At 44.4% G+C, this 26,360-nt stretch overlaps 1 protein-coding gene across 13 annotated transcripts in view; it reads right to left on the reverse strand.

The window, feature by feature from the left end:
- Positions 1–26,360, reverse strand: part of Afg1l (AFG1 like ATPase) — a 169,726-nt gene that overhangs the window by 70,273 nt on the left and 73,093 nt on the right. For 7 of the 13 annotated variants that reach the window (XR_005497332.2, XR_010060756.1, XR_005497334.2 and 4 more), the window contains 1 exon segment: positions 15,063–15,121. Coding sequence is in view for 10 of the 13 variants with exons in the window: in NM_001037656.1 (NP_001032745.1) it covers positions 15,063–15,121 (59 nt within the window). In the remaining 3 variants the exon portion in view is untranslated. 13 annotated transcript variants of the gene reach the window in all.

The raw sequence follows: 26,360 nt of genomic DNA on the forward strand, positions 1-26,360 counted from the left end.
GCAGGAAGCCAGAGTCTCTCGAATCCAGGAGTCTGGTCTGCTACCTCTGTTCTCCTCTGGTTTTTTGTAGTTTTAAGTACTGAAAGGGCAACTCCTAAGTAAAGACACCATCAAGTTAAGGAAGAGTAACATCACCCTGTAAGGCTGATTGGGGGACAGGAGTGGGGGTGCGGGGCTATAGCCCAGCAGACATCAACTAGGTAGACACTGCCCACAAGGCTAATTCCGATGTTCAATACACGTGAGCTCTTGTGCCAGAGACATCAGGAACACACCAGCAAATCAATCTCAGCAGTTGTGAGAACCATAGGAGGACACAGTGCAAGATCCATTTATTTAGCAACTCTGAAATCCTAGCACCGGTACCGGACAAAAGGTAAACACCACAGTGGTCCGCCTAAGGTCATAACCAATTTTTCTAAAGTCTGCCACTCAAGAGCACAGCACAAGGACATTCCCAAAGGGTTCCTTAACAGGCTGAGAGTCCTTCAGAAAAGATTCTCAGAAAACAAAGTAACAGAGACCAGTACACAGCTTTAAGGTCTCTGATCAAGAAAATGCAACAGTCTGGAAATATTACCAAGGAGAAGTATAATCACTCCTGGATACTAAATAGTACAAACTTCGTAACAACAAGACTGTTACTCTCTTCAATTATGAAGTTTCTATATTTAAAATCAACTCATGCTATGTCAAATCATAATAAAATTACTTCCAAATGAGCAATGTTTTGTCAGAAATGGAGAACTCCTAAGAGTTAATGCTGGGACCTTACCATTCTCTAATTTCATTTTCTACATGGCATTAACGGAAGAGACGCTTAGGCTGTAGCCTGCTCTGAAGGTTGCTGTCCACCGGCTTGCAGCTAGCTTGCCAGCAACCAATCACCCAAATTTTAGCTTTTAAGGGGAAATAAAGGACTTCCAAAAGGAGAGAGCTCATTGTCATTGTGCGATGGCAGTCACATCTGTGTGAAGAAAAAGGCATAGACAAATGCCTAGGACGTTCCTCACAGGGATGCTATTCTAGAGTTAAACAGACGATGAAAGTCCTACGAAGAAAGTGAGGTTCATGCTGAATTTTTTAACTTTAATATCTACAAACAGCATTTCTTTCATTATGGAAAACAAACAAACAAACAGAATGGTCTGTGAGTGGTAAGTGGTAGAGTGAACAGGACTTTTACCCAAATATAAAAGGCAGCCCTATTGTGTCACCTATTCCCAGAATCTGATCAGAGGGGAAGAGGAAATAATTGCTGGCCAATCCAACCCTCACGGCTAACATTAGTCCAATTGAAAGTAGCCTAAAAAAGAAAAAGCTATTCTTCTGACAACGTATCAGTTAGTACTCTATGTCTTTCATCACAGCCAACGTAAATACTGATAATAACACAGGTTGTGTTGAATTAATACCATTCAATCAATGTACACTCAAAGCTTGGCATTCTTTTAATCTGTATAGAATTACTGGGCAGTTCATGCCTCTCATCCCAGGACTCGGGCCGAGGCAGAAGGATTGCTGCAAGTTTGAGGCCAGCCTGAGTTACACAGTGAGCTTTGAGCCAGCCTGGCGTACAGACCAAGTGAGGCTGTTCCTATGTGAACAAGAAAACAACCGAGTGGGAAGAAGGCTCCAGACAGGACTCAGACATGTTTGATCAGGGCCTGGGTTCAGTCTCCAAGACTGCAAAAAACATAGTGAGCATGGATGTCTGCATGTATGCGTGCATGACAATGACATTTTCGCCTGATTCCAACAACACCGATAACCTCAGCTACTGAGTTAGCTGGCCCTTATCATGGCTGCCCTCGGAATGTGGTCTACCGAGCCCCTCTTTTCACCAAGCATTTCTCCGACTTTTGAAGTAACGCTTTCCCTGAGAGCTACCACTGAGCCTACCCTAGCGCGGGTTCCCGTCCCAGGGAAAGTGCTGCTTACACACAAGGTCCTAAGTAACTGTTCAATCCCCTCATGCTTCATCCCTGAGGCTCCATGCACTGTCTGGGAAGGGCAGAAAGGACACAGTTAGGCTTTCGAGACCATTAGTCTTGGGGCTGGAGAGATGGCTCAGCGGTTAAGAGCACTGACTGCTCTTCTAGAGGTCCTGAGTTCAAATCCCAGCAACCACATGGTGGCTCACAACCATCTGTAATGGGATCTGATGCCCTCTTCTCTCCTGTCTCTGAAGACAGTAACACTATACTCATACATAAAATAAATAAATCTTAAAAAAAAAATGACCATTAGTCTCTGCTATGAGGACTTAACCCTACTGTTGCTGCAATGTGCAAAGAGCTGTAGATAACATAGCAAAAAGCAAAACAAAACAAACAAACAAAAAACAATAAAAGCTTTCGATAAAGCTTTATTCACAAAAGTAGGTAGCAGGCCAGATTTAACTACTGCCTGTGTGTGCTGACCTTGATAACAGATCAGAGGCCGAGACAGAAACATGTAAATGTAAAGAATGATCTTGTGCAGTTACCAGCAAAAAAGTGTTAACAATTTTATCGGGGCACATACTTTAAAAAAATCACCCCAGGGGTTGGGGATTTAGCTCAGTGGTAGAGCGCTTGCCTAGCAAGCGCAAGGCCCTCGGTTCAGTCCCCAGCTCTGAAAAAAAGAAAAGAAAAAAGAAAAATCACCCCACATATAAAAACTACGACAAACAAATACCACATTGCATCATCTGACCAGCAGGGAGTTTCAAATTACAGGTTTTAACGATTGCTACATTCACCGTCTTTTTAGTATAAAAGAATAAAGTGCCATCGGAGTCTTTTTATTTGCACGCACCAGATACATCTTGCTTTTATTTGGAGGTATGGAGGGGGAAATCTAAATTTTATACAAACGTGCAAAGTCTCCAGTAAATGGAAGAATAGTAGCGACTGGCTCATAAAATGTTAATAAACTTAATTATTAATCACATTTTAAGTGTACAGTCTTCATGGTTCCACCCTTTCTGTACACCCTTCCTTCAGGATCCTGCCTTTCAGGCTTTCCTGGTAACTTAACTCTTTAAGGCTCCAGGTAAGTACCACCCCCTTCAAGAATCCTGACCTCCACAGCTTTCTCTCTCAGTGCAAGCTGCTCCTCTCTGCCATGTGCCCCAGCATCTCGTGCTTAATTCAATTACAGAAGTGCTCACGTGACAGGATAAAAATGTTACTGCCTGAAAGGTTTAATCAGATTCAATTCAACCACCACCAATTATTTTACTGTAATATCTCTATTTGTAAGTTATTCATTTTGACTGGTGGTATGAAATCTTAAAAGTAATTCGCTCGGGAAATTTTATAAAGACTGTAATTCTTACATTATCATGCGTCCAAAAATACATATCTGTGGGTTTTTTTTTTTTAATTTAACTCCCTCTGAAATAGAGCCGGGATTGATTGATTTATACACTGGCCCATTTATTTGGGGCAGGGTCTCACACCCTAGTCCAGGCTAGCCTGGAATATGTGATCCTACTGCCTCAGCCTCTTGAGTGCTGGGATTACAAGAGTAGGCCACATTTGGCCTGTCTGGGGTTAAATGTGCACAAAGACCTAACCAACCGAACCCATGTATCCTTTAATTGTATCATCTTATGTGTCCGGCTGTTTCGCTTGAATGCATGTGTGCAGCGCCCCTGGAAGGCGGAAGGTGGCACTGGATGCCGTGAAACTGGGCTTCTGGGCAGTTGTTCACTGCCATTTGACTACTGGGAATTAAGCAGGACTCCCCAAAGGAGGGGTCAGTGCTCTTAACCACTGAGTCATCTCTCCAGTCCTAACCCAATGGGAACAAATCTACCTTAGTATGGGATCTGTTTGAAACAGACAGGCCTCAGATCAACTCCAGAATCTTCCCTGTTTAAAGTCTTTTCTCACTGACTATAGAGTTTTCTTTTACCTGGGAGTTAAATGACACAACAGAAAAATATATTATTTTTGATGGACTTAGGCAAATACACAGTGAACATCAGATCCGGACTTTTCTATTTTATGAAACATTATTTTCTACTTTGTCCTTGGGTCTTTTTTATTTCAGACATATGAATTGTGACAAGTGACTCAGAGAGCTGAGGCAGGAGGATGATGAGTTCAAGTCCAACAGGAACAAAACTTGAAAGCCTTCTCACACGCACTTACAAACACAGGCACATGAATAGTGCACAGTGACACTTGGACCCTCTTTCCCTATCTGGTGTCATTTCTTAATAGTTTCTAACCTCAAATTTTTTTCTTTGTTTTTATTTCTGCCAGCTCGCTTTTCTTCTGATCTTATATTCATCTCCTTTATTACTGCATTAGTAACGTGACTTCTTCACTTTCCCTGGAAGTATTTTTCAAAACATACTTTATTTTGTCTTGTTTTCCAAGTCAGTGTGGTCATCGTACGCTTTGTAACAAGTAACTAGTCACGTCTTTCTCTTCTTCCTGCTCCAGAGTCTGCCTTCTCATAAGTGTGTGTGTGGGGGGGAGAGAGGGAGAGGGAGGGGGATGGGGAAGGGAGAGGAGAGGGAGTGGGAGTGGGAGAGGGAGAAGGAGAGAGAGAGAGAGAGAGAGAGAGAGAGAGAGAGGGAGGGGGAGAGGGAGGGAGAGGGAGGGAGAGGGAGGGGGATGGGGAAGGGAGAGGAGAGGGAGTGAGAGAGAGAGAGAGGGAGGGAGAGAGAGGGAGAGGGAGGGGGATGGGGAAGGGAGAGGAGAGGGAGTGGGAGTGGGAGAGGGAGAAGGAGAGAGAGAGAGAGGGAGGGGGAGAGGGAGGGAGAGGGAGGGGGATGGGGAAGGGAGAGGAGAGGGAGTGAGAGAGAGAGAGAGGGAGGGAGAGAGAGGGAGAGGGAGGGGGATGGGGAAGGGAGAGGAGAGGGAGTGGGAGTGGGAGAGGGAGAGGGAGAGAGAGAGGGAGGGAGGGAGAGAGTGAGGGAGAGAGAGGGAGAGGGAGGGAGGGAGGGAGAAGAGAGGGAGTGGGAGTAGGAGTGGGAGAGGGAAAGGGAGAAGAGAGGGAGTGGGAGGGGGGAAGGAGAGGGAGAGAGAGAGGGAGAGGGAGGGATAGAGGGAGGGAGAAGAGAGGGAGTGGGAGTAGGAGTGAGAGAGGGAGAGGGAGAGGGAGAAGGAGAGGGAGAGGGAGAGGGAGAGGGAGGGAGAGAGGGAGGGAGAGAGAGAGGGAGAGGGAGAGGGAAAGGAGGGAGAGGGACAGGGAAAAGGAGAGGGAGAGGGAGAGGGAGAGGGAGAGGGAGAGGGAGAGGGAGAGGGAGAGGGAGAGGGAGGGAGACACATGCCGCCATCCGTGCCTGTGGAGGTCAGAGAACAACTCTGTGGTCACTTTTCTCCCTCCACATTCCCACAGTTCTAAGGATTGAACTTGGGCCTCTGGCTTGAACAAGTGCCTTTCATCCTCTCAGTCCTCTCCCCCAGAGCCATTAGACTGAGTCCTCGAAGAGGCATGTGGCAGAAACCAGGCAATCGTCAAGCATCAGTGCTGAGCGGTGGGACTTGAGGAGCTGTGACCTGGGGGACGGACTGACACTGCTGTCAGCAGAGGAGCAGCATGTGCTCCTTCACATTGCTCATGGATGAAGCGTGGACACGCGCGCCCCACCCTGCCATGAGTGGATGCAGCTGAGGACCAGCAGATCCACACCTAGTGACCTCTGTGGTCACGGGGTCCCTGGCTTCCCGAGCTTCACGAACTGACCTGCGTTCTTTATAACACCAGCTGCCCCCAGTTGTTCTGGCTTCAAGAACTGGACACAGTCGCTCGCCACCACATTCGCGTTTACGGTGGTAACGTTCAAGCCACCTGCTTTATGCTAACACTTCAGCATCAAGTATGAGAGTCCTGTCTAGATCTGCCGATTTCCTAAGAACGATGGGCAAATCTGATCTGCTTTAAAAATGATCCATTGGAATAATAATGATCATTTCAGACATCCTGAAAATATCTAAAAGAGAATATTTAAGTCGCTCAAAATACTCGTCAGTGGGTTTCAGGAGGGAAAACAGGGAACATTTAAACTGTAAATAAAAATGCAAAAAACTTACATATAAATAAAAAACCATTCAGGCGCAGTTTCCATTAGCATTGAGATGCTTCCTCCCGAATGTTTCTGTGTGTGTATTGTTTGCACGCTTCCATGGCTTTAGGTAAGCTCTTACGTTAGGCTGTGCTCCCAACGTCTGTGATGAGTAGGACTTCTGAGACTCTTGCCCTGAGTAATTACACTAGACGCCCCCACGTGAGCATGACCAGCATTCGCCTGACCGCGCCTCTAAACCCATGGGATAAAGCACTCTGCTCATGCCTGCTTTTCAGTGCCTTCACATTTATGCTTCCTTATGTCTATGGTAAAACATGGCTGAGTTCCTGAGCTAAGGGAGAAGAAACTATCTTCTCTGTTTATAACGGAAATCCAAGGCGTTGGGGATGTAGGCTGAGCACAGCGCAGCAGGGAGGGAAAGGGAGAAGCCAACCTCGGAGCTCGTGTCCTGAACTCCGAGGACAATGGCGGCAGATTATATTGGGAATGGTAATTGGCTTTGAGACCAATTGGAGTGGTGAAACCTTCTCCAGCAAGGCCACACTTTCCTCACTCATCCAAGCAGCTCCCCAACGGGAACCGAGTCTTTAAATATCTGATTCTACGTGGGGCGTTCTCACTTAAACCACCTCACTCTGCTCCCTGGCGTCCACAGGCTGGCGGCCATATTATAAAAACAACACTGTGGAGTCTAAACCCGTGAGTCCGCAGACTCCTTCAGTCTCAACGTTGTTTAAAAGGCACAAATCTTTTCTGAGACACAAGGCTATCTCTTAACTATAATCGCCTGTAAAATGAAAAGAATCTACGTATAACAGCATAAAATACACACACTCCATTCCTGGAACCAAATCCTATGCTGGTCACTTTTTCATTGCTGGGATAAAGGACCATGATCGAGGCAGCTTACGGAAGAAGACGTTCACATGGGCCTACGCTGCCTGAGGGTTAGGTCAGGAGGCAGGAACAGCGAGAGGCTGGAAGAGGATGCTCGGGGCTCAGACCTCAAACCACAAGTACAAAACAGAGAGGGTGCGCTGGGACGGGTACGAGGCTTTGAGGTTTCGGTGACATTATCCAACAAGGCCATGTCCAAGCCTCCCCAGGCTCCCACCTCGGAACGGAGTACTCGAATACTTGAGGCCATGTCCCATCACAGTCAGACCACCACGGACATTAAAGGAATTATGGCTAAGGACACCGGACTTCGCAAAGAACGAGCCACACAAACTGGGAAGCAGGGAAACGCTCTGAGTATTCTCTGAGCCGCAATGAATTTCCTAGCCAGCCTAGCCTAGAGTCTCCATGAGCCACTCACAGAGGTGCTGAGATAGACCTGGGCACGCACATCCGTACAGCACTTAAAAACAACCCTCACACGCGGTGGCGGTGACGCACGTCTTTAATCCCAGCATTCAGGAGGGAAAGGCAGGTAGATCTCTGTGAGTTTGAGATCAGCCCAATCTACAGAGTGAGTTCCAGGACAGCCAGGGCAACACAGAGAAACCCTGTCTCAAGAAGCAGCCCTCCATAGACCCAAGCTTAACTGCAAGGTGTTCAGCCACTGCCAACCTAAAAATCAAAATTCTTAGCTCATTAAAAGGAAATGATGGACTCAGTGCCACAAGCACTGTGTCTTAGCATCTGATCCAAATTACCAGACATGGGGGAATAAACTGATAACCAGAAATAACTGAGATGGCAGGACTTACAGATGAAGACGTTTAATAAGGGGCTTCCACTTTGGGGGTGTGGAGATGTGTAATTTTGAACCCTGGAAATGACTTATAAAGCATTATTAAAATATTAAAAGACTCTGAAAGCATCGGCATGGAAGACAGCCCAATACCTCACGTGTATATATATATATATATATATATATATATATATATATATATATATATATATATATATATATGCGTGTGTGTGTGTGTTCAACTCCCTCAAGATTGCCAGCAGCGCCTCTAACATCATCAACTGCTTAGCCCTCTGACCAAAGACATCCATGAAACTCGTGACCATGGTCCGTACCATCACTGCCACCCACAAGACTATAGGTTCCTTCCTATATGGCACAATTGCCATGGGGTTGGCCAGAAAATCATCCCTGAACCTGCTGATGCTGCCACAGCAGCAGGCAAGCTCAGCTCTGGACTGAGCAGGAAGCCCACTGGCATAGCTTTCTCTATGTCCACCCATAACACATCCTGGATGGTACCTGCACGTGGATGAGGGCTCGCTCGGGTGTAATGATATCAAGAAAGTGATGGAAGAGACGCCGAGGCTCCCTGAAGGGTGCCCTGCGAGGCACTGAGGGTGTGGTCTTCTGGTTCACTGTAAGAGTGACCCCACTCACCGGCCTCTGATGCTGCATGGCTCCTACTCTGTCAGGTTCATGTCCTGGCATGACAACGGCTTTGGCTACATGAACACTACAGCCAGCTCTATGGTCCCTATGACTCCAAGGGGTCAACTCTTCTGGATCTTGAGACCCAGTGAGCACCGGCAGAAAGAAAAGGCCTCAGTTACTTAGACATTTCCATGCAGCTCAGTCCCTCAGTACACTGATTAGCTCCCTGCCTTGATACAATTTCCATGCTGGATTCCCCAGAGAAGAGGAAGGGCTGAAGGCCCTACGATATCATGTGTCACCAAGAGAGTCTACCATACTCCCCCAAAGGAAGAAAAGACGTTCGGCCACAATGTGGTCCTCCCTCGGCCTCAGTGGGATGCTTACCGGTTTTTGTTTGTTTGCTTGTTTTCCAAGAGAAGAAACAAGCATTGGCCGGGATGTAGAGATGCTACAACATCAGTGGTGGGAACATAAACTAGCAGGGCCTTTCTCCATATCCCAAATAAGTCAAATATGCAATTACCTACCACATCTGATGGTTAATTATCATCGCCAACTTGACTAATCACCATGGAAACACATCACAAGTGTGTCTATGAGGATGTTGCCAGAAAGTTTTAACTGAGCAAGGAAGACTCACCCTGAATGTGGACAGCCCCATCCCATGGGCTGGGTCCCAGACTGAACAAAGAGAACGCTACTGAGTCCAGCGTTCTCCGCTCTCTGGCTGTGACTACATCATGGTCACCGCCTCACACCCACCGCTGCTGCCATGCCTTCGAAGTCATGCTGAACTGTATGCCTTTATAAACTACGAGGGAAAAGAAGCCCTGCACCCCTTCTAAATCCCTCTTGTCACGGTAAGAACGAACATGACCAACGTGCCTCATTTTCACAGTTCCACTTCTAGACATAAACTCTAAAGGACATGGGTGTCCTCACTGGACCTTTGCCAATTTGACACAAACTGGTTATCTGGGAAGAGAAACCTCAGTTGAGAAAATGCCTATATCAGATCGGTTTGTGGGAGAGCCTGTGAGGCGTTTTCTTAAATGTTTAAAATGTAAGGCCCAGCACACAGTGGACAATGCCACTGCTCAGTAAACAGCCCCGTGCCATAAGAAACCAGGCTGGACCAGGAAAGAGGAGAGAGCCAGTACGCCTCACGGCCTCTGCTCCAGTTCCTGCCCCGACTTCCTTCAGCGATAGACTAGGATCAGAACGTGAAAGGCAAGGGCCCTTTTCTGACCGTGTTTCTTTGGCCATGGTGTTATACATATACAGCAATAGAAACCCTACCTAGGACGACATGTATTTGCACCAAAAATGTCCATGGTGGCTTTGTTCACAAGGAAAAATGTTAAATTAAAGGACTGGGTAAACAAAATGTGGTATGTATATGAGAGATAATTATCACATCATTCAAAAGAATGGGCCAGGCAGAGTGGTACAAACCTATAATCCCAGCACTCTGGAGACTGAGGCAAGAGGGGTAAGTTCAGGGCCAGCCTGGCTACACAGTGAACTTTGTCACTAAAAAGTAGGGAGAGAGGGGGCAGGAAACAAAATACTCGGATACTCCACCACATGGATAGACCTTGAAAATACTATTTTTTCTATTTTATTGTGTGACTTCTTTTGTGTGCACACTCGAGTGTGTGTGTGTATGTGTGTGTGTACCTGTGTGTGTGTGCGTGTGTGTGTATGTGCGTGTGTGTACCTGTGTGTTTATGTGCGTGTGTGTACCTGTGTGTGTACCTGTGTGTGTACGTGTGTGTATGTGTGTGTGTACCTGTGTGTGTGCGTGTGTGTGTGTACCTGTGTGTGTGTACATGTGTGTATGTGTGTGTGTACCTGTGTGTGTGCGTGTGTGTGTGTACCTGTGTGTGTGTGCGTGTGTGTGTATGTGTGTGTACCTGTGTGTGTACCTGTGTGTGTGTACCTGTGTGTGTATGTGTGTGCGTATGTGTGTGTACGTGTGTGTACCTGTGTGTGTATGTGTGTGTGTACCTGTGTGTGTGCATATGTGTGTGTATGTTTGTGTGTATGTACCTGTGTGTGTATGTGTATGTATGTGTACCTGTGTGTACCTGTGTGTGTCTGTGTGTACCTGTGTGTGTGTGCGTATGTGTGTGTGTATGTGTGTGTACCTGTGTGTGTGTACCTGTGTGTGTGTGCACCTGTGTGTGTGTACCTGTGTGTGTCTGTGTGTGTATGTAACTGTGTGTGTGTGTGCGTATGTGTGTGTATGTGTGTGTACCTTGTGTGTACCTGTGTGTGTGTGTGCATATGTGTGTGTATGTGTGTGTGTACCTCTGTGTGTATGTGTACCTGTGTGTGTGTGTACCTGTGTGTGTGTGCATATGTGTGTGTATGTGTGTGTGTACCTCTGTGTGTGTGTGTACCTGTGTGTGTGTGTGTGTACCTGTGTGTGTGTGTGTACCTGTGTGTGTGTGTGTCTGCGTGTCTTTTTACCGGGCCAGCTCGCTCTGAGAACCTGTCTCTGCCTCCTGCCCTTACTGGATCTAAGGCTCCAACTCTGATCCCCCATGCTTGCATGACCAGTGTTTGATACATACAGGCGCTCAGTCCCTGGGTGACTTCTTTAACTTGAGTGCTACCTACAAGAGTATGTCTTCATTTGCAAACAAGAAACTCTGACTTATCATACTGCCATGACGGCGCTCACGGATGACTGCACGGTGCCCAGAGACTGCTCTACCTGACTTCCGTCTTTCGGATTTATTGGTGAGACTGGCTCACAGGGTTGTTCCGATCCTTGTTGTGTTCCCCACAGCTATGGAAAGGCCTGTGGGAAGCATCCTCTCCTAAGTGAATCTGCTCCTCTGACGGTCCTGTCATTCGCCTTACACACTCGGAGGCCATGTCCTTCACATCATACTGATTAGAAATGACCCAACAACACTTGCCAATACAGCACTCTAGGATAATGGCTGACACCACGGCACCAGGCACAGACGACAGCCTGTGGAAGCGCTGTTACGGGACTACTTTAAAGTTTCATCGGATAGTTCTAACATCTCTATCATCTGACTGTGGCCACTGTCAGGAGGCCTTTTCCCACGAGTTGGAGGTCTCCCTGGCAGTGTTTTTTCACTGAAACCCGAGGACATTTCTGTAATCTATCGTGAGACTTTGAATCTTCTTTTAGTTAGACTTTTATAGACTTTATATACAACATAAAACCAGGCAGGGTGGTGCACATCTTAATCCCAGCACTCCGATCTCTGAGTTCAAGGCCAGGCTGGTCTATAGAGTGAGTTCCAGGACAGCCAGGGCTACATAGTGAAATCCTATCCAGAAAAAAATAAAAATAAAAATGCATGCATAACACAGATGCATCACCTTAACTGTGGCCTTAAGCACGTCCACTGGGTTCCTCGCCATCAGGATCCACTTCGGAACCTTTCAGCATTCCAAACAGATACTCTGTTCTCAGTAAACACAGAATCCATTCCTCTGGGGTCTGGGATAGCTCAGTGGTTAAGAGTTCTTGTTCTTAAAGAGAACCGGATTACAGTTCCCAGCACCCAAATGGCAACTTGCAACCATCTATAGTTCCAAGATGTTGATGAAACATAGACACACATGTAAGCAAGATACTCACAGATATAAAAGTAAAGAACTATCCATTCTTCCTTCTGCCCAACACCTGGTGCCCTCCAGTCTATTTTTGTTCTCTTTAGCCTGTCTCTCCAGGTAACTCACATAAACAAATCACACAATATTTGTCCTTTCAAGAAAAATGTATCCTTTTTGGTCCTGGGTTGTTTGATTTCACATAGTGTTTCCAAGATTCATTCATGTTATAACTACATGTCAGAATTTCAACCCTTTTTTATGGCAGAATATTAATCTAATATATGTGTACTGTTCCAATATAGTTATACTAATCTAACATACATGTAAACAATTCCAATATATATACATACTATTCCAATATATAGTCTATATTTTATTTATATACATTTATACCATATTTATTGATTAAACCTATAGATTTTAATCACACAATTCCCCAACATTCCTATTATCTAATGAAAACTGTTATCATTTATTAAGAACTTAGATAAGTGCTTCTGTGGTAAATTATAAATTCTGTTGACTAGGGAGAGACATAAAGAAAATGTATTAATAATATCTTTTCTGTTGATAAATTATAATTTTCTCTTTACTGAACTGATACTGTTATTTTTATATCTTTATTTAGAGAGAGCATGTTTACGTGTGTGTATGTGTGTATGTGTGTATGTGTATGTGTGTGTATGTGTGTGTGTATGTGTGTATGTGTGTGTATGTGTGGTGTATGTGTGTATGTGTGTATGTATGTGTGTGTATGTGTGTATGTGTGTGTGTGTTGTGTGTGTGTATGTGTGTGTATGTGTGGTGTATGTGTGTATGTGTGTGTGTTGTGTGTGTGTGTGCACGTGCACACACACATATCCCAGTGAGTGGAGGTCGGAGTGACACTTCTCTCCTCCCACCAGTACCTCTATCCCGTTAGCCATGTCATCAGCACTGCTACGTGCTTTACGTTGGTTTCTGCTGTACATTTCTCTCTGCTGGGCCAAGATGAAAATCATGCTATCATCTAAGTAGGCAAGATGTCATTCAATTAAACATGAAGCCATCTTTACTTACAACGGAGTCTTCCTATAGACAAACTGCCTGACTTTGCTTCCTGTTGCTTTCATAAAACACTGTTCAGAGTCATCTTAGGGAGAGGAGGGGTTCATTTCGCCATCATAGAGGAAAGCCAAGGTGCTCAAGGCACAAGTTGGAGACAGGAACTGAAGCAGAGACCAATGTGTGCTGCTTACTGGCTTGCTTTCCAGCCTGGCTTTTTCACACAGCCTAGGCTCCACCTGCCTAGCAATGGCGCCGCCCACAGTGGGCTAGGCCTCTTACACCAATTAGCTATTAAGACAGTGGCCCACAGGCACGCCCCCCAGCCCATCACTGAACACTAAACAGCACAGAGACAGACAAGCGCCCCCCCCCCCCCGAGCCAGCTCTAGCTTCTTGTCATTGAACCATGTTCTGTTATACATAAGAAATCTTTGCAATGAACTGGACGTTTTAGATGTTTTCTAGCACAACCTTTACATTGATGCTTGGATGTGTCGGTTCATGGTCAATCTGAAATTATGGATTATTCATGTCTGGATGAATTATAGATTATTCTGCTCTTCTCTCTTCAGAGAAATCATGAGCAGAGAAGGAGGGCAGAGAAGGAAAGAAAAGGAAATTTGGTTGGGCTGATGTAGTTGTCTATCATTGGTACTGTATATTGAATTATGGTAAATTACTGGCCAAAGACAGATAGAAGGCTTAAGGTCCCCCAGAAGCTATAGCGGCAAAGTTCTGTGAGCCGCCTTCTTCTACAGCTCGTCGTGTATTAGTGCCATGTGAAGATTCGATTTTGGGCATTGATTCTTCTTCATTTCTTGTGTGTGTCGTGGTCTCTTTGTGGAGCATATTACTTCACAGTATAGCGGAAACACTGTAAATCCGCCTGTCCCCACGAGTGAAGCACGGGCATGAAAGGGAGACATTTCTGACAGTACGGACCCTCCGAACGCACTTTCCTCACTTCTATAAATATCTCAGAGAAATTAAGTTCCCCGGGAACCTAAAATTGGTCAGGGAAACAGATGTTTGGATTCTTCTGAGTTAGTTTCAGGCACCAGCAGTAACGCAGTGTTGTGTCAAAGAACTTGCCTGACTGTGTGTTTGGAGCATCTGAAGCTGTTTCAACTCTCCCTTCTTAGCACAGAAATTTGGAGCTCAGTTTCTGCTAAGTAAAACTTTATTCTTTTTTGAATGTGTTGCTATGCATCGAGAACGTTTGCGGGCCTAAAATTAGATAAATTACATTTGGCACATAATTGTGCGTCATCTGGGAACTGTATACTTTGCTTTCTGTTGTAAGTATCTGTGTACATTCCACATTCTCAACAAGATTATAAAGACCTGAAGATAAAAACCGCCCATTTCACAATGCCTACTGTGAGTAGCATGGCAGCTTGCACAGAGTAGGCTTTCAAGAAATATTGGTAGGCTATAGAATCAGTGAACAATCATGCAAAAATTACTTAAAATTAACAGTAGAAAGAGGAGGCCATTTTATCCTTAATGATATTGTAATGAAGACTATTTTAAACCCTATGCAGCAATGATACACACAAATATTTAAACTATTTATGTGCCTCAACTTGACATAATTTCATGATAACTTGATGGCAATCACATTTAAATATATTAGAATATTTTTGAAATAATGGTGTTCTAGAATAGCAACTTTAATAGCTAGGAAAACATGTTAATAATGGCCATTAGCCTGAAGGAAACAAGGAACACCAAACACTTTTTTTTTCAGAAATAAATGTATAAGTTTAAACGTTCTGCTATAATATTTATAAGCAAACCTTAAGTTAAGACTTATAGAATGTAAACTATCAAATGTTTCAGCTAGGGGACAATCTGGACCATATTTTATAATTTTTCCTTTGTACATACTATTTAAAAAGATATATGCTCTTGTCTCTGATTAAAATAGAAGGATGAATTCTGTTTGCTGTAAGACCAAAGTCTTCTACAAATCAGTCAGAGGTCCCCCCTGTGTCCGTCAGTGGATGAACAAATGAACCTCCTTACCTTCAGGACAGCTATAAATGGCACAAAGTTAGCCCTCTGGAGTCCGTTTTTATAGAGATCTGAAACACACAAATGCGCAAGCTTTTTACTTAGTGTCAGTCACAATGATACTCTATCTTGAGCCTGGCTAATGGAGCTCTCTACTGAGTAAGAGAGGGCAAGAAAAAAAATCACCAAAATCATTTCTATTCATACAGTACCAAGACTCACTACATTCTTAAAGAAGAAAAAATTAGCAGCTATGGGAAAATGGCCATCAGGAGGAAGATGTCGTGGAGAACATAAAGACATGCCTTCAGGATCCCAAGTCAACTGCCCAGCGTAGGAAGATGGTGTAGAGAGGCAGAGTGGCAAAGACAGAGAGACAGGCAGACCACTGAGTTCAAGTTAATGTGGTTTACACAGAGAAAAACCTGTCCCAAAAGACCAGAAACGGGGTTGGGGATTTAGCTCAGTGGTAGAGCGCTTGCCTAACAAGTGCAAGGCCCTGGGTTCGGTCCCCAGCTCCGAAAAAAAAAACAAAAACAAAAAACAAACAAACAAAAAGACCAGAAACAAAAATAGAAGGGGAGAAGGAGAGAAGAGAGGGAGGGGGAGGGGGAAGGGAAGAGGGGGAGGGAAGGGAGAAGGAGAGGGGGAGGGAAGGGAGAAGGAGAGGGGGAGGGAGAGGGAAGGGAGAGAGAGAGAGGAGAAGATGATAAGACACATCTAAAAGCACTTGGCCCTTGAACATAGAGGACTCTGTCAGGAAAGGCTTCATCATCTTTCTTGTCTTATAAGTGATTAACTAAAAGTCATGTAAAATTAATCATTTAAAAAATACATCATTAGGCAAAAACTACTCCTGAGTTTGTGCCAAGGTGACATATTTGATCAAAAGGTAAAGAAAGGCCAGTGTTAATGAATTGTCAAAAAGTCCAAATGCTCTTCTTAATAACCTAAGACATCAGGTAATTATATCATAGGCAATAGTTTCCCACTTAGATACTTTGCAACATATGTATGTGTCACCATGAATGTGCGCTTATACAAAATAAAGATGCATAAATACACTTATTTCCAAACGCAAACAAAAAGAAAATGGCAGCATACTTTAAGGATTTTATACTTCTCTTTTAGTGGAAGAAGATTTTTGCAAACAACATGACACACATATGTAACTGCGGTACTCAGGAGTCACACGTGTGTAACTGCAGTACATACCCACACCCATATATGTAAATAAACAATAAAATAAGTCTTTAAAAAAGAAAGAGGGAGCTAGAAGGACGGCTCAGGTCTTAAGAACGCTTGCTGCTTTTACAGAGGACCAAGTTCTGTTCCCAGCGACAATGTCAGGCAGCTCACGAGGGTTTGTAACCTCCGGTCTCAGGATCTGATGCCTTCTGCTGGCACCTACAGGCACCTTCATGCACATGCTTATACACACATGAAGAGACACATATATACATATAAGTCAGAACAATATTGAAACCTCAAAATGTTTTTTAAGGGAGACGTCTTAGAAAAAGGTTTTAAGAGTTTGAAATCTTATTGCATCAACAACTGTCTTTGACAGGCATTCTATTAAGCTAAAACAAAATAAAATAAATCACAAAATAAATTACACTGTAAGTCAGACTTTTCAAAGTATAGCATTATAGGATCTTTTCTATATTTCCCTGTTTAAAGAAAAATTGATAATTGTGATAGATTTCCACTGCCATCTTTTTAGGAAAATGAAATGGTCCTTGGAAAACATGTACTCTCCTTAGAAATACTAACCAGGGCAGCATGATGGTAAAGGGAGGGTTTGCCTGCGCTCCGTGGTGACTAAGGAGACGTTCTGTTTCACGTCACCTAACATGTTGATTAGGAAGATCACAAAAGGAAAGATGATGCTGACCAGGCTGTGAGGATATCAAAATTCAACACGAGATCTTTTCTTTACTATAACCTACACCTCTGTTGAGTAACATGGATAAAATGTAGGAAATGTGTTTCAAATTAAATATCTCCAGTTTTCACCAACTGCAAAAGCTGCTGGAGAAGGTGCGTAAAAAGAGTGGGGGCTGGGGGCCGTCTCGGTGTTAAAGTGTTTTCACAGCGTGCACGAGGCCCTGAGTTCAATCCCCAGACCTCCACTCGCAAAAAAATAAAGCAGATAGATTGACAGGAAGTACAAAATGTAAAAATAAAAATTCTTAAAACTCCGAGGATCCTGGCCCGCAGCAGCTCTCTGCTCCCAAACCCCGTGGGAGAGAGACCTCACTGCCTGGTCAGGTGGGCACTCCTGAGGCTGCAGAGCGGAGGAGACCACCAACACTGCCCACCCCTGCCCACATCCCTGGCCCAAGAGGAAACTGTATAAGGCCTCTGGGTTCCCGTAGGGGAGGGCCCAGGAGTGGCAGGACCCCTGCCTGAGACACCCTTAGGGAAACACAGGAAAACATTAATAAACAAGTAGAAGCCTACAGAGAGGAATCGCAAAAATCCCTGAAAGAATCACAAAAATCCCTGAAAGAATTCCAGGAAAACACAATCAAACAGTTGAAGGAATTAAAAATGGAAATAGAAGGGGCTGGGGATTTAGCTCAGTGGTAGAGCGCTTACCTAGGAAGCGCAAGGCCCTGGGTTCGGTCCCCAGCTCCGAAAAAAAGAACCAAAAAAAAAAAAAAAAGGAAATAGAAGCAATCAAGAAAGAACACATGGAAACAACCCTGGACATAGAAAATCAAAAGAAAAGACAAGGAGCTGTAGATACAAGCTTCACCAACAGAATACAAGAGATGGAGGAGAGAATCTCGGGAGCAGAAGATTACATAGAAATCATTGACTCAACTGTCAAAGATAATGTAAAGCAGAAAAAGCTACTGGTCCAAAACATACAGGAAATCCAGGACTCAATGAGAAGATCAAACCTAAGGATAATAGGTATAGAAGAGAGTGAAGACTCCCAGCTCAAAGGACCAATAAATATCTTCAACAAAATCATAGAAGAAAACTTCCCTAACCTAAAAAAAGAGATACCCATAGGCATACAAGAAGCCTACAGAACTCCAAATAGATTGGACCAGAAAAGAAACACCTCCCGTCACATAATTGTCAAAACACCAAACGCACAAAATAAAGAAAGAATATTAAAAGCAGTAAGGGAAAAAGGTCAAGTAACATATAAAGGCAGACCTATCAGAATCACACCAGACTTTTCGCCAGAAACTATGAAGGCCAGAAGATCCTGGACAGATGTCATACAGACCCTAAGAGAACACAAATGCCAGCCCAGGTTACTGTATCCTGCAAAACTCTCAATTAACATAGATGGAGAAACCAAGATATTCCATGACAAAACCAAATTTACACAATATCTTTCTACAAATCCAGCACTACAAAGGATAATAAAGGGTAAAGCCCAACATAAGGAGGCAAGCTATACCCTAGAAGAAGCAAGAAACTAATCGTCTTGGCAACAAAACAAAGAGAAGAAAAGCACACAAACATAACCTCACATCCAAATATGAATATAACAGGAAGCAATAATCACTATTCCTTAATATCTCTCAACATCAATGGCCTCAACTCCCCAATAAAAAGACATAGATTAACAAACTGGATACGCAATGAGGACCCTGCATTCTGCTGCCTACAGGAAACACACCTCAGAGACAAAGACAGACACTACCTCAGAGTGAAAGGCTGGAAAACAACTTTCCAAGCAAAGGGTCAGAAGAAGCAAGCTGGAGTAGCCATTCTAATATCAAATAAAATCAATTTTCAATTAAAAGTCATCAAAAAAGATAAGGAAGGACACTTCATATTCATCAAAGGAAAAATCCACCAAGATGAACTATCAATCCTCATCTTCGGTTGGTTTATATACAAGTGTGCAATTTCTAGGCTTGAAAGTAAAATGATGCTATCTGGTGCTGGATAGAGGAGCCTTATTTTTTATTATGGCAGCTTGCTATTTTTGTAACATGGTGATTTGAACACAATAAATACAGTAGTAACTGAAAAAAAAACTCAGTCCATATTCTAGCAGCTTTATTCATAAATGAAGCAAAACAAACAACTCCTTAAGCTTTACTTGTAACCCCCCAACCTGAAAGCAATCCAAACGTGAAGTGTGGGTGAACAGAAAACAAGTCATGTGTGTACGCACAATAAAATACTATTCTGCAATGAAAAAGATAAACTACGTGTATGACAGGCAAATCTCAAAAGGAACCAAAACAATGTATACTGGGCAGCTCTCTGGATATAAAACTACAGTAAGGGCAAGCCGGTCTGCAGTGACAAAGCAACTTTGCTCTTGCCTGGGGAAGGAGGACAGGGCCGCTAGTGAGTTACAACAAAAGGACACAGCAAAGTGTGGGGAAAAACAGAAATATCTGCTACATGGTTGTGGTGATAGTTTCAAAGATGAATTTGACTTCAAATGTCTTAGAACGTGTGAGTACTATATTTACATGACCCCTACCCCATGTAGGTAAAACAATTTCTGTGGCCCTCCCTTCCCGCTGGGGATCATCAGTCAATATCAGCCCACAAGGACAAAGGGAGCAGAGATGACTAGGGGTCGCAGGAAATCCTGTGAGTGTGTGAGGTGATGACCTCACACCAGGACTGGGGGTAGGAACATCCAGGATGGGTGACGGTCACTGGTTGAAGGCCTCCATAGCGTGGGGAAGCGCTTCAGGAATCTCAGGTGCCAGCAGAACGGGTTCTTATCAGGAGAAAGGAAGTCGAACCTGCAATCTTAGTTTAGGCAATCATTCTGCAGGTAGAGGCGTGTAGGGATTTTGTAACTTCTAAGACAAGGTCAGAGAAGGGGGAGCCCTGCCCTACCTGACAATGGTACACTACAACCTTAATTAGCAGGTCAACTCGTTTCTATTATATATTAAAATCCATTCTAAAATCACATCCAGCATTAGTAAATATCTGTGAGCACAACAGACTAGAAGAAAGCCAAGGTGCTATTTTAAGGTATTTTTGGTTTTGCTTTTGTTTTGAAATGGGTCTATCTATGCGGCCCTGGCTGACTGACCAGGAATTCACCATGCAAACCAAGCTGGCCTAAACTCATGGAGATCTGTCTGCCTCTGCCTGAGTGGTCCTGGGATGAAAGCGTGCACCACCACATCTGTCTTATCTTTTTTTAAAAAAATGATACAGGGCTCCGGCTCCCTTGTGCAGCTGACACACGTATAGGGGCTCCCTTGTGCAGTTGACACACGTATAGGGGTTCCCTTGTGCAGCTGACAGACGTATAGGGGTTCCCTTGTGCAGCTGACACACGTATAGGGGCTCCCTTGTGCAGCTGACACATGTGCACTGGAATGCTGAGACCAATGAAAGCAGTGGTGGGGGAGGGGGTCACTTGTTCTGGATGGAAAGATTTCCGTTCATCAGTTAAAGAGAAATAGCCTTAGCTTTTAAGTCTTACAGAGTTAATGTCTCAAAGGGCTAAGTGTGTAACCCTGCACCTTTAAGGAAACATGAGATTCAAAACGCTCTGCTCTGGGACGCGTGTTCTAAGCAGAATCCTAAGCAGAAATCGGTTGACTTGAAAATCTCCAGGCTTTTATGGAGCTCATAATGGAAGAAGGGCTGTAGTCATCAAATTGAAGATTTTCTCTGCAATTCTAATACTAATTGCTAATCCTAATTCTAATGCTAACTGTGATACAGTAGACCCATCTCCTGGAATGTTACTTAGCTACAAAGTTTTTCACGTTTAGTTTTAACCTTCTTATAAGAAGGCTAGGCTGACTCCATGACAGGCTTTGAACTGGCTCAACGACAGTTTCCAGACTTCCCTAGCAACAGTTTCCAGTCCCCCAGGCCCCCAGCAATGGTTCTGGAATGTCCCTAGAGACAGATTCAAGAGTAAGATGGAGGTCACCTACGCCTCCCAGGAATTCCCCTAATGTGCTTTAAATCGGGCCTGTGGCGAGCTCACTTGGGGGCCCCCATCTCTGTAGATGGTAGACCCCAGCCTGCTGGACTTCTGCAGAGTAAAACACTCCTTGAGTTTGCATGCTATTTGAGTCCGGGGTATCATTCTTCAGCAAATCTTAGACCCTTACACTTAGAGGCAAAGATTTCCGTTATATTTATGTCAACAGAAGTTGTTATTTACTAAATATCGGTTAAAATTCGCCCATTCTTGCCCGTGAGCGTTTTTTCCCAATGATTCCAAACGGAGCTAACTGAATACTGTGGGTTCTGAGTCCCAGTGGAGTGGGATTGTGGGACACTCGACTGCAGAGACTAGGATGAGGGCCTCCGGCCTCTCCAGAAGGAAGAACGGCGGGAACTCTGAGAGGCGGAAGTCTCTCAGAGCAGAATATATGCGAAGAGGGCCTTAATGTAATATGAGCGTGTCCATCCGTGCAGTAGAGGTGCCTGGGACAGCAGATCCTGACCTTAAACTTCAAGTTTCAGACGCAAGGGGATGCATAGTGCCTATTTATACATGCACAAACTGGTTTAGACTATGGAATGCATTTAAGAAAGGTACTTCAAATGCATTTTCCTATAAAATAGGAATAAAATATTTCCATGGCTCTATAGGGTCGATTTGATTTATCCTTCTGAGATATTATTATTTTATTATAGATTTTTTTAAAGGGCGCATTTAGACCATTTAAGCAGTAATGGCAATTTAGCTTTTGTCTTTCATTATTTAGAAAACATTTTGTTAGTTTCTGTAATCCACGTAGGTAAGACCTTACCTATTTAATACAGTGAGCCTCATCTGCGCTGGCTGTAAATTTCTGTACAAATGTCAGGTCAATACGGTAAACTGGAATCCTTTTTCCCGACATCTATGGCCTAGCATTTGGTTTCCTTCACTAATAAAAACTAAAGCGCAAACAATATTTTGCTAAATCTGTAAAGAGTATAGCAGATTGAGTTTTCCTTTCGATTGTAAATTGTAGTTACGCAGTCAGGCAGGGTGTGTGGGAATCCCAGCATGTGGGAGCTCATGGCAGAAGGAAGGAGAGTCTGCTGGAGTGAGACTCTGATGAGAGACAGAGAGGGAGAGGGGGAAATTGAGAAGAAATGTAGCTTCAGGTACCTTTTCTATTTTCCTGAGGCAAAGTACATGGTGGCTTTAATCTCTTCGGCAGCCATAGTTCCTTGGCCCCCAACCTTAGTCCTAGCACTGGGGAGACAGAGGCAGGTGGGTCTTTGAGTTTGAGGCCAGCCTGGTCTACAGAGTGAGTTCCAGGATAGGTAGACTACACAGAGAAACCTAGAACATCTAGGAAAAGGACCCAAAGTGATTTATCATCATCATCATCATCACCACCACCACCACCACCACCACCACCATCATCATCGTCATCATCAATTACACACACACACACACACACACCACACACACACACACACACACACACACACACACACACACACACACACACACGTCTCTGTGTGAGTACAGATATTTGAGTGCGGGTGCCTTCAGAGCCCAGAGGCATGGGATGTCCCTGGAGCTGGAGCAGCAGGTATCTGTGGGCTGCTGACAGGAGGACTGGTCCTCTGTAAGAGCAGTACAGTCTGTCAAACATTGAGCCGTCTCTGCAGCCTCTAGCAGAGCTAACTGAGTTTATAGTAAGAACTGTGACCAAACAGCAGAACAACCAGGTTTGAACAGTTTTCAGTTTTTCCAGAAAAAAAAAAAAGTGTCTGCAAGGTTGGGGCCAAGGAAATACAGGCTGGGAGCTTGCTTAGCTTGGCAGCGGGGGGTTTCCTAGAGAAAAGCCGCCGATGGTATGTCCTGTCACTGAATTACCTAATCTTTCGTACAGTTCTTCCTCATAGATCTGGGCTCATCTGGGCGAAGCTCGTCTTCTGGGCCCGACAGGAGCGCTGCTCTTACAGATTCACAGTGGCTATGGATGCCGGCACAAGGCCCATGGCAAGATCAAGCTGTCCAGCATTCTCTCAAGGAGTCCACAGGGGTTCACAAGCCGCTCTACCTAACTGAGAAGCAGGGCACAAGGCCTGGGTTCTAAAGCTGAGACTGTTTTCTTTAAGGGTGTGACCCTGGTTAGTCAGCCTCATTCCAGTGAAAGGTCCTACGCCCAGACATACTTGGCTGCACAAACTGGAGTCAATCTGTTATTTAAAATGGGACACAAAGTTGAGGGTCAGGATCCAGGAGAAGGTAGATCTAGGCAGAGTCAGGGAGAAGAATATGGGGTAAATATGACCAAAATACACTGTACGAAATTCTCAAAGAATTAACTTTTAAGGGTTGGGGATTTAGCTCAGTGGTAGAGTGCTTGCCTAGCAAGCACAAGGCCCTGGGTTCAGTCCCCATCTCCGGAAAAAAAAAAAAAAAAAAAAAAAAAAGAATACCAAAAGAATTAACTTTTAAAAAATCTATAGTTGTAGACTCTGACACATTCATCGCCACATCAGAAATGTTACATAATTTCACTGATAAATGTAACTCTGAAATAAATACAGTTTTGAAATAAAACACATAGGTCTGATATCATATTAAAAGGCGATTCTAGTTACATTTTATGGAAGGGACAGTTACATTGTTCCACAGTGCTTTCAGACTTTGCAGTACTGACCACGAAGTGACTGTGGCTGCTGCTCTTTTGTTTTGCTGAGACACAGTCTCCCTGCTTAGTTCTGAAGAGCTTGGAACTTGCTGGGTAGACCAGGCTGGCCTCGAACTCACAGGGGAATCTAGCTACCTCTGCCTCCCAAATCCTGGGATTAAAGCATGCACCATCACACCCAGCTAGTGTGCACACAAATGCGACTGTGCACATAAATATGTGTGCACATCAATGTGAGTGTGCACACCAATGCGAGTGTGCACATCAATGTGAGTGTGCACACCAATGCGAGTGTGCACATCAATGTGAGTGTGCACACCAATGCGAGTGTGCACATCAATGTGAGTGTGCACACCAATGCGAGTGTGCACATAAATGTGAGTGTGCACACCAATGCGAGTGTGCACATAAATGTGAGTATGCACACCAATGCGAGTGTGCACATAAATTCGAGTGTGCACACCAATGCGAGTGTGCACATAAATTCGAGTGTGCACACACCGGTAGCCAATCTGCAGTGCCATCTAGTCCTTTGTCTACAATGACTATCCTGGTCTGAATAAAAATCATAAAAACATTGTTGCCTGGTGGTCTAAGAAAATGAGTTCTTCAAATCATTCTACTCGGGACATTCAAATGCTGCCCTCTGCATTTATCACTATAATAAACAGCAAAGAGAAAACAGAAACGTGAGCCAACAAGATGGCTCAGTGGGTAAGCCTGATCACCTGAGTTCAGTTCCTGGGTCCCATGTGGTAGGAGAGAGCCAGGCCCTACTAGTTGTTCACAGACATGCTCCACGTGTACGTGTGCATGGCATGCACTCGGGTGCACGGGTGCTCACACAAACACATACATAAAGTTTTAACTTTTCTAATGTTAAAATAGTTGGGGGTGGGAGAGGTGGCTTGGCAGTTAAGAGGCTGCCCTTGCAGAGGACATGACTTCGGTTCTCTACACACACGGTGGCTCACAACCGTCTGTAACTCCAGTTCCCGGGGATCCACTGCCCTCTTCCAGCCTCCAATGGCACAAGACATGCATGTGGTACACAGACATACATGCAGGCAAAATACCCATATGTATAAGATGATAATAATATTTTTTAATTTTTAAAAGGGAAAAAAGCAAAAATTCTAACATCTTCTGTGCAGCTCTAGGCTCGATCCTGGGGCCGCCTTCTTTTTGGTGGCCCAAATTATACTGCGAGGGAAGAGCAGTCACTCAACTCACCCAGTCTATTTCCCTCTAACACCGTACTCCTGCTTTTAAACAGAGTTCTCGAGTTTAATCATTAAGTTAATTTTGAATTTTTAACTAATTTGATCTCCTGACCTGCTCACTTGCTGGGTCACCATCCAATTAATTCTACTTTTTTCCCTACTGGAATATCATGAGACTAGAAAAACTTAGGAGTAGTGTGAGAACAGAAAAACTTCTATTTCAGAACATAAACCATGAGAATTATATGCGTGAAATTTTAAATCCCCGGTCTCTTTCCTGGTTGTCCCCTGCAGATCCGCAGCCATCATCACCCTCTCCCAGCTTTCTTATTCTGCACACTCCTGACATGCTTGTCCACGTGGTTCTTTGCATGAAGAATAGCTCTCTGCACTAACAATGTCTCTGGCAGCAGTCCCAGCCTCAAACCCGATGCCTGCCAGTACACCCGTCCACTTGGGTACAACAGCCAGACATTGCTAAATGTCTCTCAAGCCAAAGAGTTCCCACTGGAGAACTGCTGTCTGGGACCAAGACACAGCCATTTCTTGTCCAGTAATCCACAGTACTTTCCTAGCAGGTCTCCCTGGGTCCATCACATTACTACACTCTACCCAGAAGCCCATCTTCAGATCATAGCCGATGCGGTCTTCCTGACTGGAATCCTGTCGGCCCTGTTCGAGGCGAGCTTCAGTGGCTTACGTTGTCTCTTACAATAGGATTCAAAAATCCTTACTGTTGCTTTATAGAATCTAGCTCCTGCTTCCCGCACGCCCCACTTCCTGGTCACACTGGCTGTCTTCTGAACTCTCTGATACACTACTCTCTTTCTGGCCACTTAGCATGGCCCAACTCTGTGCCAAGAACTTTCTTTCCCCAGCTGGTACGGCCATCTGAGAATCTGCTGTCTGGGGATAGAAGAGGAAAAGGTCTCCCATTTAACCCTGGCTGGCCTGGAACTTGCTGTGTAGACTAGGTTAACCTCAGACTCCAATCCCCTTGTCCCTGCCACCCTGGTGCTAGACTAGAGGCAGGTGCTACTCTTTCTATTGGTGACTTCTATCTTTTCACTAACAGCACTATCTGGGGCCGTGGATCAAAGCTATCACCTGCAGGAAACCTGCGTGTGTTCTCATGGTTGGAAAAGAGAACCACCTTTAACCCGGGCAGTTAGACCTCGATCATTCAGCGCCATTAAGCAACCAGCGCAGTCTTCCTTAATTTATATAGAATAAAATTAACTCTCGTGGCATATAGTTGTGTGACTTTTAACACATATCACCACCACCATAATCAAGATGCAATTCCAATACATCAAGAAATATTCTCCCTTTGTTCCTGTGCACTCAAAAATCTCCCTCCCCGACCCAGGTAAGCATGCATTCATCCTTCATTCTCTCATTATGCCTCTTCCTGATACTGATATTCTGGTTTTTTTCTTCATGGTAAAATTATGCACACACAGGAATGGACTCACACATGAATATCCACATTCATACTGTGTCGT

Source organism: Rattus norvegicus, chromosome 20 (genome assembly GCF_036323735.1).
Source record: "Rattus norvegicus strain BN/NHsdMcwi chromosome 20, GRCr8, whole genome shotgun sequence".
NCBI classification, from domain to species: domain Eukaryota; kingdom Metazoa; phylum Chordata; class Mammalia; order Rodentia; family Muridae; genus Rattus; species Rattus norvegicus.